The sequence below is a fragment of the Camelus dromedarius genome, chromosome 2 (genome assembly GCF_036321535.1).
Source record: "Camelus dromedarius isolate mCamDro1 chromosome 2, mCamDro1.pat, whole genome shotgun sequence".
NCBI lineage: Eukaryota > Metazoa > Chordata > Mammalia > Artiodactyla > Camelidae > Camelus > Camelus dromedarius.
The window spans coordinates 61639806-61656236 of NC_087437.1; the positions used below are offsets into that span (position 1 = coordinate 61639806).

The window sequence follows — 16431 nt, forward strand, 5'->3', positions numbered from 1 at the left end:
CTTAGCAAAATATTTTTAAGATTATTGATGTTGCATTTTAAAATGGGCAAAAGATTTGAACCAACATTTCACAAAAGAACATAAATGAATGGCCAATAAGCACATGAAAAGATGTTAAATATCACTAGTCATCAGAAAAATACAAATTAAAACCACAATGACATACCACTTTACACCCATCAGAATAATACAGTGTTGGCAGCTGGAGCTCCACCACTACTTTTCTGGTGGGAATACAAAACGATACAGCTACTTTTGAAAACAGACTGGCAGTTGTTTCTTTTTTAAGTCAAACCTACATTTACCATGTAATTCTTCCACCCTACTCCAAGGTATTAAAAACATCAAGAATTTCACTGACATGATGCTGAGTGGGAAAAAAGTATGTATTATTCCGTTTTTATGTGTTCTAGAATAAGCAAAATTAATTGTATTACTTTTCTACTGTTGCCGTGACAAATTACCACAAATTTAGAGGCTTAAACAATACAAATTTATTATTTTATGCTTCTCTAGGTCAGAAGTCTAAATCTTGATCTTATTGAGCTAAAATTAAGATGCTGGCAGAGATGCATTCTTTTTTATAGGTTCTGAGTACAATGTATTTCCTTGCCTTTTTAAATTCTAGAGGCTGTCTGCATTACTTGGTTCTTGGTCTGCTTCCTCCATCTTCAAATCAACATTGCATCACACTGACCTCCTCTTCTGTCCCCCTCTTCCACTTTTAAGAACCCTTGTGTGTGTGTGTGTGTGTGTGTGTGTGTGTGTGTGTGTGTTATATGGTTTGTATTTTTTTAAACTTTTTTTAATTGAGTTATAGTCAGTTTACAATGTTTTGTCAACTTCCAGTGTAGAGCACAATTTTTCAGTTATACATGAACATACATGTATTCATTATAGATAAACAAGATTATACTGTATAGCACAGGGAAATATATATAAGAACCCTTGTGATTACACTGAGCTCATTCAGATAATTCAAGATAATCTCCCTATTTTAAGGTCCTCTGATTAGTAACCTTACTTCTGTCTGCAACCTTAATTCCCATTTGCAGTGTAAAGTAACATATTTACAACTTCCAGGGATTAGATCTTGGACATCTTTGAGAACCACTATTCTGCCTTCTAAACTAATTTCAGATGAAAAAAATTAAAATGGTGGTTGCCTCTGAGGAACACATAGTCGCAGGGTGAAGAGACTTGACTGAGAAGGAATGTGTGGGGATTTTCTGGCAAAGTATAAATGTCCTATATCATGATAGAGGTGTGTGTTACAAAGATATATTCGTTTGTCAAAATTACAACTGAGGTGTGTGTATTTCAAAGTATGTAAATTTTACCTTAAGAAAGAATACTGTTAAAAATAAAAACAATTGAGGGGGGTATGGGGAATGGCTGGAGGAGTGGATGAAATAAGAATGGTAGAATGTTGGTATTTTTGAAGCTTGGTTAATGAGTACATGGGAGTTCATTATACTATTCTATCTACTTTGTTTGAATTTGAAATTTTTCATATTAAAAAGTTAAAAGAATACTTACTTCATTCTAAATAGTTAAGAACCTAAATGCCATGAAAATGTTTATTAGTAAAATTGCATCTGATTTTTTTAATTTTTATTTTTATTTATTTTATTTAGTTCACATTAACAACTAAAGTTTCTTTTTTGCAGCCACGAAGAACTGTACTCAGGTCGCCCCTATGGAGCCCTTGATTCAGGTTTCAATAGTGTGGACAGTGGTGATAAGAGATGGTCAGGGAATGAAGTAAGTGGTTCTTCTATTCTGCATGTTATAACTTCTGATTAGGAGAAAATGATGAAAATGGAAAATGTCTTAACTGAATTCAATTTCTCATTATGTAAAATATAGAAAAGCCAAGGGAAGTTTAAAAAATCCCACATAGTCCTACCATACAAAGATAGTATTATGTTTCTTTACCATCTTTGTACCATGTATGTTTTACATGTTTGTTACCTCATTGTCTCATATAAATAATTTTGTATACTGGGAAGTCCAGTGGGAACTGAACCAATTAATGAAGCCTGAAATTTGAGAAGAGGGACTGAAAGGTGAGAAAATAGAACTACGGGCTGATGGGTAATGAGATGGGAACCTTAGTGAAGAATCCACATGCTCAAGATAAATAACTTTCTCAGCTAATTATATCATTTTCTCTTTTGTTTAATTTTTTAGTATTATGTTTTCTCTTTTAAAATGATTGAGGTATAGTATTTTAGCTATAAATTGGGTTAAATGATGAAGGTTTTATTAGTAAGACTGCTAACTTACCACTTATAACATTGTTTTATTGCAGTCCAAAGAAAATTAATTTTAGACTGCAGCCCATTTATATTTGGAATTGCTTGTGTATTAATGTGTGGATGGGTATGTACATGACTGTGGCTGTATCAAATCAGATACATATACGTCGATACATTAAATTCATTTAAGTATGTATAGAGAGAGAGAGTCATATATACCCTTCTATTTCTTTTTGTTGTTGTTGAAGTACAGTTAGTTACAATGTGTCAATTTCTGGTGTACAGCACAATGTCCCGGTCATGCACATACATACATATATTCGTTTTCATATTCTTTTTTGTTAAAGGTTACTATGAGATATTGAACATAGTTCTCAGTGCTACATAGAAGAAACTCTTTTTAAATCAATTTTTATATATAGTGGCTAACATTTGTAAATCTCAAACTCCCAAATTTATCCCTTCCCCCCTCTTTCTGCTGTATTTCTTCTTTTTTTTAGTTATAGTAAAATACATATAATATAAAAGATACCGTTTTAGCCATTTTTAAGTGTGCAGTTCAGTGGCATTAAGTACATTCAAATTGTGGAATAATATGTTCATCTCCAGATGCATCTCTAAAACTTTTTTGCTATTTCTTCTTAAATATAAATTCTCATGAGTTTATAGCTCTGTTTTTAAAACTATGTTGTCTAAAATTTGAAATAAAAATTTTAATGTTTCTGCTTTTTTTAAGCCTACAGATGAATTTTCGGATCTGCCTCTTCGAGTAGCAGAAATTACTAAAGAACAAAGACTGCGAAGAGAAAGCCAGTACCAGGAGAATCGCAGCAGTTTAGTAGTAACAAATGGTGGAGGTAAACATGATTCCTGATAACAAGCAGTCTTTATAATTACCCTGACTTTTTAAGTGGCTTTTTCACATCCATTCCTTTTATTTGTGTATTTGTAGCTTCTTCAACTCTTCTTTTAAAGACCTCTCTCCCCTTCTCATGTGACTGGAAAAAAATTATTTCTTTTGGGATTAAATTTCAGTTTCTCTCTGTTTTCAGGCTTGCAGTTAAAATATAGTGTTTTTCTCTTATGTTTATTTTGGGAGGAAACTTTACTGAAGACAGTTTACCTGGAATAGATCTTTGTTAATCTTCATTTAACCATGATCTTTTGAAGCACTATTCTCCTTCTTGAAGATTCTCTTTGTGGTCATTATTTGACCTCTTCAGGAATTCAGTGCATTTCTTGATGTCTTCCTTTCCTTTGATCTGAAATTGTGCTTTTCAAGGGCATATAAATCAAAGTTTTCCTTATTCTGGTATTTTAAATTTTGTGATTTAAATTTTTAAAAAGTTTAATTTATAATTGTTTTTATAGTTCATTAACAAATAGAGCTCTTTCTCCTTTCTTGTGCTTCTGAGGCAGATTCTTGATTTTAGCATTGCACTCAATATTGCTTTAGTGTGAATTACCAAATCCTAATGTTTAAATTTTAAGGGCCAGATATAAGGGAGTAATGACTTTGATTTTCTAGAAATCTATTATGTTATCTAAGAAGAGCTTTCATCTCTGAATGATGATATCAGTTAAGTGGTTTGCTATCTTGTTTCTTACCATCTTATGTTCTTTTCTTTACTCCTGTCACTTACCATTTCAGTAGTTTTCTTTCTGATCTTGCTTTCATATGAGATATCTTTCCCATTGGTTCATTTCAGACTTAAAAGAACATGTAAATCTGTGCTATCTAGTATGGTAGCCACTTGCCACATGTAGCTGTTGAGCACTTGAAATGTGGCTTTTCTGAATTGAGATGTACTTTGAGTGTAAAATGCATATCAGATTTTGAAGCCTTTCTGTAAGAAAAATAATATAAAATACCAGTAATACTTTATATTGATTATATGTTATAATGATAATATTTTAGATACATTGAACAAAATAAAATATATTATTAAAATTAATGTCACCTTTTCTTTTGACATTTTTATGTAGCAGCTAGATAATTTAAAATTACATACGTGGTTCACTTTTGTGGCTTGCATTCCATTTCTTTTGGACAGTGCTGGTCTAGATATTATGAAAAAGTAATGTAGCTTTCTTGGGTAATAGCTATAAATGAACCATTATTTAGTCACACAAGTTGTAGCACACTGGAAAAAATTCATTTATGTACCTATTTATATAACTCCAGTAGCTGAAAACTCATTTTTATATCAGCTGCAGTTATAGAATTATTTAGAAATAATTGAATTGGAAAACTAAATTGAGAAATAGACTTCTTCAAATGTATGCACTATTTCCAGCAGCAGCAACTTTTAGACAATCTGTAGTAATGGCTTGGGGTTAACAAATTTCTGTAGAAAACATCTTAGTAGCAAGTTTTTCTTCCTACTGTGCCATTTTAACTGGCTTTTTAAAATAGTTATTTTTTAAACTTAAAAAAAAAAAAGGAATATCCCCAAATGTATTTGAAGGAATAATGATGTGGCTATATCTTATTTATATGCCTCTCCTCAACCCTTGAGAAGCAAAAATTTCTCAAATGATTCCCTTCCATCCGCAAACTGTTACAAAATATCTGTAATACTGACCTCTAGAAGATAATTTTCTATATAGGAAAATTACAGTTATGGGGAAAAGTAGCCAATATCTATTTCTTTATCACCAAGTCCACTTTTCTCATATTCTTTCAATTTTATTTTGAGCTGATTGTGTTAGGTTTTCTGCCTCCCAACTCCTTAAAGAGATATTTGATTAAGCCCCAAACCTAAAAAATGCAAAAAAAAAAACCAAAAAACAAAAAACCCCAAAAGAAAATATACCCTCTGATGTTAAAATATTATTCTTCCTTTCTTTGTCTTACAAACTCAAACTATCTTGTTTAAAATAGTCAAGAGCTATCCAAAGAAAAAAGAAATATTAGAGGTCTATATCCCAATAATTACCTTCAATTATTATGTTCTTTAGTGAATTAGGACTAAAATTTTTTCTGTAGCCTATATTTGTGGGTGGCCATGGACTAAATAATAAAGACTTATATAATTTAAACTTCTCATTCCTCCCACTGTAAGAATAGAAAATCTTAGGGGAAAGGAAATACTGCAGTTTGATGTCTTTTGTTGGCTACCTAATTTGAATGTTTTTTCCTTGTGTGTGTGTGTCATATGGACAGTGGAACATGATCTGGATCAGATTGACTACATTGACAGCTGTACTGCAGAGGAAGAAGAGGATGAGGTGAGACCACCCAAGGGCCTGGACTCAGACAGCCTTAGTTCACAGTTTATGGCCTATATTGAACAACGGCGGATCTCTCATGAGGTAGTACACACATTTAAGCCTAAATTTGTTGCTGTCCCCTAGTAAAAGTAGTTTATAACAGTGTAAATTTCTGTCCTATCAATGATACGTTGGTTAGACCTAATTATTTGTTTTATTATATTTAGTTCCAGTTTTATTAGTGAGTTTTTCAGATTTGTTTTTAAAATCAGACAATAGTCTCAGGTAGAGTTTAGGTTTATTTTTCAAATAAACAGATTTCAGAATTTTGAAGAAGGAATGAAAGGAGTCCTAAGTAAAATGCAAAGGAATATGATGCTTTTCATTGTTGTTCTGTTTGCTTTTTTTTATTGTTATTAACTGGTAAATCATAGTTTGATCTGTAATTAAGAATTGAAGCAAACTGCTAACTTTTAAAGCACATACAAACTTAACCATAGAATTTTATGATGAGCTTAATTATATTGATCCTTTTATACTAAATCACACAGAATGTAAATTGTTTGCCATTAAAATTCTTTGGTGTCTCTTATAGTGGAGCATTGAGTTGCCTTAGAAAACAAATGAGCATTCAGCCCACTGCAGAGTATCTGCCAATTCTCCAAGGGTCTCAAGTAGAAATAGCATTCTTCAGTGTGTCTAGTCAGCATAATATAATGGCTCCACTTCAGTGTATGATGTTAATGTCTGGAGTCCGTCCCAGGCTCTGAGCAGGGGTTATTTGAGAAACACTTGGAGCCTTTTTGGAGAATGATGTATTTAGTCTTTTAGAAATAGCAAATAATCACTGAGAGTGGGATATGTTATGGAGTTATTATCATTCTTTTAAAAAAATCCCTTGGTTTTCTATCTGAACACAGTATTTTTTGTTGGGGGTTCAGAGACACTCTTGTATTTAAAGTTGGATAAAGTAGTCCCCGCCTTGTATGTGGGGGATATGATCCAAGACCTCCAGTGGATGCCTAAAACCAGGCATGATACGGAGCCCTATATGTACTGTGTTTTTTCCTGTACATACATACCTGTGGTAAAGTTTAATTTGTAAGTTAGGCACAGTTAAAGATTAAGAATAATAATAATAAAATGGAACAATTATAACAATATATGATAATAAAAGCTATGTGAATATGGTCTCTCTTAAAATACCTTATTGTAAAAATTTAATTTCTCTTCCATCTTAGCTAAGCATTTATCATACACTGTGCTGTAACTTTTGCAGTTTGAAATGCGACAGCAAAATTAGCATTTTTCCTTATTCACAATTTCATGAATAGAAGATTTGTTCTTATCATAGATCTTACCTCAGGATACATTTTTTTTTCTTTCCCTATTAAGTCAAGAACTTTCATCTTCTCACTTAAAGGAAGCACTTTACGGCTTCTCTTCAGCATATTCAAATTGCCAATGTCACTACTCTTGCACTTGGGGCCATTATTAGTAAAATAGCATCACTTGAACACAAGCACTACCGTACCATGACAGTTGATCAGATAACCGAGACTAATCCATCCAGTGACTAAGAGACTAAAAGGCGGGATACACTGGATAAAGGGATGATTCACATCCCAGGTGTGACGGAGCCGGCCAGCATGAGGTTTCATCACACTGCTCAGAATGATGTGCATAATAAACCTTTTGAATTGTTTATTTCTGACACTTTTCACTTAATATTTTCAGACCATGGTTGACTGTGGTTGACTGAAACCTCAAAAAATGAAACCAGCAGATAAAGTGGATTGTTGTAAATCAAAGTCCTGCAGCCTAGAGATAGCAGTGTGTACTAGTGATAAATGAAACCACTTGTGGTTCAGGCTGTAAGCATTTCTGCTGGAGCAAAGGGCAACTGCTTCTGCAATAAAATTTATATCAACAATGCACAGTATAATCTTAAAGGGAATCCTTTTTCTTTTCTTGTGGTCTTTCTCTTTGACCATTTTATGGTTAATTAGGCTGTGTAGATGAAGTATTTCTACTAGAAGTGAAAATACTACTGGTGAAGAATTTAAAATGTATGTTTATCCATTATATTGGGTATTTTGTAATATGTTTTTTTGATTCCATCTATGTGTTATGTATAGTAGTCTTTATGATTCTGTGTCTTAAGGCTCTTTATGACTTGTGTCAAGGCTGTCTGGGCATCTACAAAAATAAGATGAAGCAATATTTTATTTCTTTATTTGTTGTCAGGAACTTTGAGGCTCTGGATCTGTGTGTGTGTGTAGATACGTATACACACACACACATATAATACATGTTTTAATTGAAGCATAGTTGCTGTACAATATTATATAAGCTACAGGTTTACAACATAGTGATTCACAATTTCTAAAGGTTATACTCCATTTATAGCGATTATAGAATATTGGCCATATTCCCTGTGCTGTACAGTATATCCTTGTAGCTTATTTTTTACCTAATAGTTTGTACCTCTTACCCCTCTGCCCCTATATTGATCCTACCTGCTTCTTTCTCCCCACTGGTAACCACTAGTTGTTCTCTATATCTGTGGGTTGAAGCAATATTATTTTAAATGGTTTAATAACCAGTGAAAAAATGTTTTTTAATATTCTTGAATACTATCTAAACATAGTTGTTAAACTATTTGAGATTTTAAACACTCTGCTATTGTTTACTTTTATTATCATACCTCTTACATACATAGAAATATTGTGGTAAAATAGGGTATGGCATATTGATAGAATATGAAACATTTATTTTTAAAGTTAAACCAATGTTACATTCATTTTGTTATGAAAATTTCACATACCTCTTGCAGTAGTTTTAGGTAATTGCACTATTGTAAAACCAGGGTGATAGGTTACTGATGTGAACATACCAGGAGAGATTTTTGTTTATTTAAAAAGTCACATTCACTGAAATTAGAATAATTATTCTCTCATCAAGATCCCAGAATTGTATCTCATTTAATATGATCCTTGTGCCCAGACCTTATGGGAGTCAGTTTTAGCCCTTCGGAATAACTCACCAGATTTTCTAGTTATGTGTGATGTACCTATTTCTTGGAGATAAATTACAAATAGATTGACATTTGTTTCTTAGATTTTTTTTTTTTGGATAAGTTGTTTTCTTTGCCTTCAGGAATACCCATTTTGATGATTATTTTGGGTGTTGAAATACGATTGTATTGCTTCTCATTTGTATTCTTCTCATTGTACTGATTCTCATTTGACAAAATACATGCTGTGATAACCTATGAGCCTCTATCTTTGATTTATAATTTTATTTTTTCAGTATATAGTTCATATAGCTTAAACCAGTTTGATTTTCTTCAGTAATGTTTTTTGAAATGAACTTTTACTTTTCAGTTTATAAATAATTTGCCAATATTTCTCTTTTAATTAATACCATATTTTACTGTAAATAGAAGTTACTTTTTGCCTTATCTTGATATTTATTCCATCAACATCCTCAGGACTATTTATATGACTAATATAGGTAACAATTTATGGTAATGAAGAAGTAAAGAAATGTAATCAGCCCAATGAACTTTCCCTATTACTAGAAATATTCAAGAGAGACTGAGCAAAAGTCAGGGTAAGGTTGGTAGGAATTCCTGTTCTAGATGGAAGTTTGTACTAAATGACCTCTAAGATCCTTTCCAACTTTAACCTCTTACCATTCAGTAAATATTACTGTATGGTCATTATAATTTACATAATACAGTAAGAAGGAAATCTACTTTTTAAAAAATGTTTTCTATTGTGAATGGTTCTGTGTTTACCAAAGCAGTAATATGGCCTATAATGCTTTTAAACATAAAAATTCACATCTGAAGATTCTGTTAAAATATTTTTAGCATAATATACAGGTCCCTAAATGCCAAGGTGAATGTGAACTGTAATTACAGTTTTCTGAATATTTATGTTAAATTGATTCATTTTTCTTTTTTTCGCCTAGACATCACCAATCAAGCCAGTACCCATGAGGGAGTTTCAAAAAACAGAAGACATGAGAAGATACTTACATCAAAACAGGTTTGAAAACTGATTCTACTCATTTGTTTCTGTCTTAAAACTCAGTAATAAGAGCGTGAAATGATGTTGCTTTGTGTAGATCTATATATAATAAAGATGTTTAGATACTGTGCGTTTTAAGTACAATGTAAAAGAGCTAAGTGAGAAGTGCCTTTGTACTCATGTAATAGAAAAAGATGTAAAATTGATTTATTAGATTCTAAATTCAGATCACCTAAATTACCTGTATAATTATCTGATTTGAAGGTACTTCATAGCAATGAGATTTTATGGTGATATGTCTGGATTTATGCATAAAGAGAGCTAAATGAATTTCAGGAGTCCTGAAATTTTTTCTCCCTTAAACTTTCGATTAGATAACAGAGTGGTAGACAGAGACAGCAATCTATTTCTGATTCCTATCTCAAGTAAAGTGATCTTTTATCTACAATTAGTGCCTTACAGAATATTTCTAAAATTAGCTTGACCATTTAGAGCACTGCTTCTTATTCTTGAATTCCAAAACATTTCTTGCCATACACTGTGTCACAATAGTTCAGAAATTCCCAGCCTTTGATTTTTTTTTTGCTTCCTCTCTGTTTTTATGAAGTCTTAAAACTTGATATGCCTATTCTGAGATAACAGTAAATTTACTGTGTAGAAAATGTCATACATAATTCTTATACTTGACAGGATATTAAAGTTGTTGAGGAGACTAAGTTATAGGTGGATAAAGAAAATGTGGGGAGAATAATGAAAGAAAGAAATCTCATAACTTGGCCTTCTTATAGTCTTACCAGTTAGTTCATGGTGATTCAGTTACATTTCATGTCTTTGAAATATATCTCAACATGGCTTTTTAGTTGCCATGTCTCCTTATACTGAAGTTGTGGTCATTTGAGATTCCAATTTCATATAGGGATTTCTTGTTACGTTTCCCCATATTCAGTGGACCTAGGCTTTATCTTTTGTTCCTCTTACCTCCTGCATCCATCATAAGTGAAGCTCAAGATCTCCAGGATATAGTACACACCCTCAAGGTGAAAGCCAGCTTTCCTCATTAATTCCCTTATGTACTAATTTTCTAATGCTTGTGTAACAAATTACCACAAATTTAGCAGCTTAAAGTACCCCTGTTTATTGTAATACAGTTCTGTAGAATAGAAGTTTGGGTAGGCTTGCCTTAATCCTCTGCTTAGGGCCTTGCAGAGCTCACTCTCTGCTACCATATGGAACCATACTTCTGGTACTCAGCAAGCCCCATCACCCAGATGTAATATCCAGGCTCCAAGCCTTGAAATTCTTGCTCTGCCAGCACTGGGGGAGTCTTCTCTTTTCTGAAATTGTGCCTTTCAGACCTAGGAATTTTCCATTTGTATTTACAGTCACCTCCTATTAAGTGAAAGGCCTTGGATTCAAAATCAGTCGTGACTAATTCTAAAATCCATGTTTTTAACCACTGTACTGTTCTTCTTCTCCAAGACTAGTACATGGTACTGAAATAACTTATCTCTCCTTTATTGGTTATATCCCAGTTAAAAATCTTACCCTACCAACCCACTCTCCTCCTCTTATCTTAAAAGCTTTTGACTGAGGATGTACTGATTAGGAGTGCTAGGGTAAAGGTTAGTTAGCAAGAGTTAGTAGAAAGTTAAGGAAATTTTTTCCCAGCTTTAATGTTGTTTTAAACCTCATATAGGAAGTTATTAAGTAATTTATTCTGTTCCTTTTAAAAATTATAAACCTAATTCATCCTGTCAAAAGTTTTTTTTTTTTTATAATGTCTAGAAATTTTTTTTAAAAAGAATTTTGTAAATACTTCAAAGATTTGGAACCAATATAAGAAAAAAAAAAGTGGAGCAAAAGAGAACAATAGAATAGCTTAAGTTTTTATTTTCTTACATTTTTAAAATTCAGGAAAGTATAAGGTAGACCTTATTCAACCGTATACAATAGGAAATAGTACTACTTCTCAGGGGATATTTGAAAAATGTGTGTTGTGGGACTTGGTTGCCAAAATGACTACAGATGTTACTGGCAGGCATTAAGGTTAAACTACATATAATGTTCAAGTACCACAAAAGAATTATCTGAAGTGTCAGTGATTCTTCCATTGAGAAACATATTCATAGATGAAAAGGTCATGCAACATGAAGTAACATGGCGACACAAGGAGTAACAAAGCTGTAATGGGCCAACATTACTGCTTGTTGATTGGCCGGGGGGGAACTGTCAGTTCTCAAATTTCTCCTTGACTGCCACTTTTATTTTCTCATATGCCATGCGTCCCTCTTTGCTTCCATCTTTAACTTTTCACAGTTTATAGTTTTTGCCATCTCTTTTTGCATGTATACCCATATGCTTTTAAATCTCTGTGCTCTCCCTTTCTCCTTCCTAGATTCTGTGGCTGTAGAGTGGGGAGATATAAAGCACTAAACTACAAGTAAAGTAGCTTGAATTCTAATCCAGGCTCTGCTAGTAAATATCAACTATCAGTTAACCTCTGAGGGCCTCAGTTTTCTCATTTGTAGAATTAGTGGCTTGGACTCCATGATTTCTGAGGTCTCTTCCAGTTCCCAGTTGCATACCAAGTAGTTACAGAGTACAAATCAAATAGATAAGAATTCAGATCCAGCTCCAAAAGTTACTGGCTACATCAACTTGAGAAAGTTACTTAATGTCCATGCCTCAGCTTCTCAACTGCAGAAAAAGGATTATAATTGTTCTTACTCCATAAGACTGTTGTGAGGGGTAATTGAGAAATACTGTTAATATAAAGTACTTCACAGGGCATATGTATGTAGTATATGGTAATAGCTCAAGGAATATTAGTTTCTATATGCCTCTGAAAAATATTGTCCAAGAAAAGACACAAATCATAGTTGATAAATGCAAAACAAATATTGATAATACATGTACATCAAAGAAAAATAAGATTCTAAAAAAGACCCTTTCTAACAAGATCTCCATCGATTGGGTCTTTGGAAAAGGCTTGAACTCAGGAATTAATATTTGATAACTGAAGAGATCTTACTAGAGAAAAGATTCCATACAGGGTGTGTTTATTAAATAGAGTCAGAGTTGTAAATGCCAGGTTAAAGAATTTGTATTATTATTATGTTAGATAATAAGAAACCACTGTAGCTTTGGGGGATGTGTTTTTATTTCCCTGATAACAGACTAAGTTAATGCATTTACATCAACCTGACAGTCTAATAATCATAGTTTAAACTTTCAGGTCCTAAATGTCAAAAAGTCATTGCTCCAACATTGTTAGTTTATGAGACACTAAATGAAGTTCAGGAAAAGGATAAGTACCAGAGTATAAGAATTAACACTGATAAAACTGAGAAGCAAGTTTTTTATTGTTAATTTTTTTTAAGCATCAAGTCAGATTTCATTGTTTTTAATCAAAAAAAAAAAACCTTTACTTTTGTTACTAAAATTGCTTCTTCAATTAAAAATGGGAATAAGGTTGCTTTACAAGTACAGTTACCAGGTTCTGTAGTTTTCCAGATTTTTGTTGGTAAAATGGCTTTGTATATAAAATGACCTCCATTTACATGTATCTTGTTTCAGTCATGGTAGTAAAGAAGATTATAGTTCCATGTGCTATAAAGAAATGATACTGTTTGAAAAGTGATCTCAAATAACTGTATTATCAGCACTGGCTGACATAGACAGTGTTTAGCTGTCAGTAGCTTGATCAGTGATACCATCACATGAAATGTGAGTGGGAGACATCAGGTGTTCCTGTGCTTAATTTAATGACTTGGGCTCAAGTTTACAAATGCAGTTGGTCTTTCAGTGCTGACCAGACAATTTGCCTACTGATTAATAGAAAACCATATTAACAATAAAATTTTACTTGTCTTTTATCTTCCTGTCTGCCTTATCAAAGAGTTCTTTCTTTCTTTTTTGGGTCAGGGTTCCAGTTGAGCCATCTCTCTTGTCACTATCACCAAGTCACAATCAGGTAAAAAAAAATTTTTTTTTCAGTTTTAGTTTTTTTTCTAAGATGGTTTTCTTCTTTTATAATACTTAAATTATGGTTAATTGCCAAATATCTATAAATTTCACTACCTGTCTCTGATTGTACAGTTAATATAATATGTGCACCTGGTACTTGCTAATAGTGTTTTTAGACACCAGACAGAAAATACTCACCCACATGATGGCTTTATGATACCTATAAGAAAATAGTGCAAAGATGGGAAAAGATTAGCAATCACATCTGAAATAGTGCTAGGTGACTGCAAAGTAAATGTTGCTTGGGTTTGCAGTAGTTCTCCAAATTGATAAAGAATATTAATAAGTTGATCTTTATCCCTACTTGCGTGTACAAAATGATACTTTTGTTCCAGTTATCACATACAGACTTGGAACTTCATCGGAGAAGAGAACAATTAGTAGAACGAACTCGGAGAGAGGCACAGCTTGCTGCCCTACAGTATGAGGAGGAGAAAATAAGGACCAAGCAGATTCAGAGAGATGCTGTCATGGACTTTGTCAAGGTGAGTCCTTTGGATTCATTGAATGATATTCCTAAAGTTTCTCAGAAGTAGTGCTTTTGTTTTCTTAGGCTATCAGTTTTTATTGTCGTAATGGAAAAAAAAAAGAGTTGACATTTTAATTATAAGAAATCTTGAGCAGCGGGTATAACTGTTTCCTACTTGTGACTAGATTAATTGTCTTCATGCAGATAGGCTTGAGGACAATCAGAAGTGACTGATCTTGCTTTTAGGACAGTGATACTCTCTTACCCTTAATTAGCTGTGTGTCATTAGACATTATCACCTTACTGTCCATCTGCGTTTCCTCAACCTTGAGTGCATCATGTAGGTGAAAGAGCTATGTAAACCGCAAAGTGCCCACGCAAGTGTAAACTGTTGTTATCAGAACCTGTCTCTGACTTCCTTACTCTAGTGAATACCAAAAATTTGCAGGGCTCACAGGCTTAATACTTTACAGCAATCTCTGAATCTTTGACTTTTCCTTTCTGTTCTCTCCACACCTACTCAGTTAACAGCCCTCGTTAATACTTTTTTTTTTTTTTAACATTTTGCAGCCTCTGTAGTTGCCCTAAACCTGATTTTCTTTTTTACCTGTATTATTTAAGTCTTTTGTTCTGAAGTTACCTTGGATTATTTCTTTATAGTTAAATAATTATTTGTATTTTTGTTTGTTTAATATCTGTCTCTCTCATTTATCTGTAAACTCCATAAAGACGGGGACCGTATCTGTCTTGTTTATTCACTGCTGTATCCCTAGATCTCAAGATCATTGGTCTTAGCTAGTAGTAAAGCCCAATAAATACTTTTTAAATAAATGATTAAACAAATAAATACTTTTTAAATAAATGATTAAACAATTAAATCATTCAGCCTCTAAATACTTTCTCTCTGTGTTTCATAACTCTAGCCAAAGTATATCTTCTTTAAGTACCATACACATGATAAATTCTCTTATTTTTTTCAAATATATCAAGCCCATGATGATGATCTCTGATGCTCAGAGAGGGTAACAGTTTGCCTCAGTTTAAATACTCAGCTAGTAAGTGGCAGAGCAAAGATTCTAATCAAGACAGGCTTAACAGAAAATGGAAAAGAACTGATGGAAAATAAACAGTTTCTTTTTTTTAAAGTCTAGGTGGTAACTAGACTTATCATGGTAATCATTTGTAATGTATAGAAATATCAAGTCACTGTATTGTGCACCAGGGACTAACATAGTGTTTTAGGTCAATTATTTGTCATAAACAAACAGACAAACTAATAGGAAAAAAGAAGTCAGATTTGTGGTTACAAGAGGCAGGGCGTAGGGAAGGGGAATTGGATGAAGGTGGTCAAAAGGTACACATTTCCAGTTACAAGACAAATAAGAACCAGGGATGTAATATACAACATGTATGTTAGATATAAAGGTTGTTAAGAGAGTAAATCCTGAGTTCTCATCATCTCATCATTTTTTTCTTTTTCTTTTATTTTGTATCTATATGAGATAGTGGATATTTACTAAACTTATTACAGTAATCATTTCATGATTTACATAAGTCAAATCATTATTCTGTATACCTGAAATTTATGCCATGCTGTATGTCAATTATATCTCAATAAAACTGGAAAGGGGAGGGAGGGAAAAAAAAAAGGACAGGCTGGCTCCAAACCCTGGTCTATGACCACAATGCTAAACTAACTCTCAGTAAACAATAGTGGCTAACACATACTGTCCTAAGTGATGTTCTACACATTTTACATAAATTAACTCATTTAGCTTGCCTTCTGTAGAAGTCAGATAACTAATAAGAGATAATTACATTGTAGATAGCATTGATTAAATGTCAAATTAGGGTTTGATCTTGATCAGTTAGGCAGAAGGGAATAGTTTTAAATTCTTAAGCAGGAGAAAAACATGAGAGGACAGATACTTCAGAAAAACTAATCTACTCATGTTAGAGTATATTAGAAAGGAAGAGATAAGGAAAGAAGGAAAATGAAAAAGAGTAATTGCAGTAGTTAGACTAGGGTGCAAAATGAAGGCACATTAGATAATTTCTAAGGATTCTAAAGAAAGACAGTGTTTCCCAGTGGTAAGAGCTTAGAATCAGAAATACTTAAATTTGATTCCAGCTTTTCCACTGAGTATGTGCTTGACTTTTGTAAAGTTGGCAAACCATTCTGTACTTTTATTTTCCTCGTAATATTTAACTATCAAATACTGACTATTTCGAAACTATTATGGATGCACCTAGTACTTTTACTAGTATGGTGTGTCCTGCACCCCCTACTACCACTGAGTAGAAAAAAAAAAGAAGATTCCAAAGCAGAATTTTGAAGCTAAAAGAGTCATTTTAACGGGAGTTAGCTTTGTGGAAAGAATGTCCAATTTGGAGTTAGAAGACATAAATGCAAATTTCATTTATG

The 16431-nt window shown here is 32.9% G+C and overlaps 1 protein-coding gene across 9 annotated transcripts in view; it reads left to right on the forward strand.

The window, feature by feature from the left end:
* LRCH3 (leucine rich repeats and calponin homology domain containing 3) overlaps nt 1-16431 on the forward strand; it is a 110146-nt gene that overhangs the window by 62420 nt on the left and 31295 nt on the right. For all 9 annotated transcript variants that reach the window (XM_031454445.2, XM_031454456.2, XM_031454464.2 and 6 more), the window contains exons 7-12: nt 1671-1764; nt 2998-3118; nt 5428-5576; nt 9453-9529; nt 13436-13484; nt 13873-14022. In XM_031454445.2, coding sequence (XP_031310305.1) covers nt 1671-1764; nt 2998-3118; nt 5428-5576; nt 9453-9529; nt 13436-13484; nt 13873-14022 — 640 coding nt within the window. The remainder of the gene's footprint in view (nt 1-1670; nt 1765-2997; nt 3119-5427; nt 5577-9452; nt 9530-13435; nt 13485-13872; nt 14023-16431) is intronic.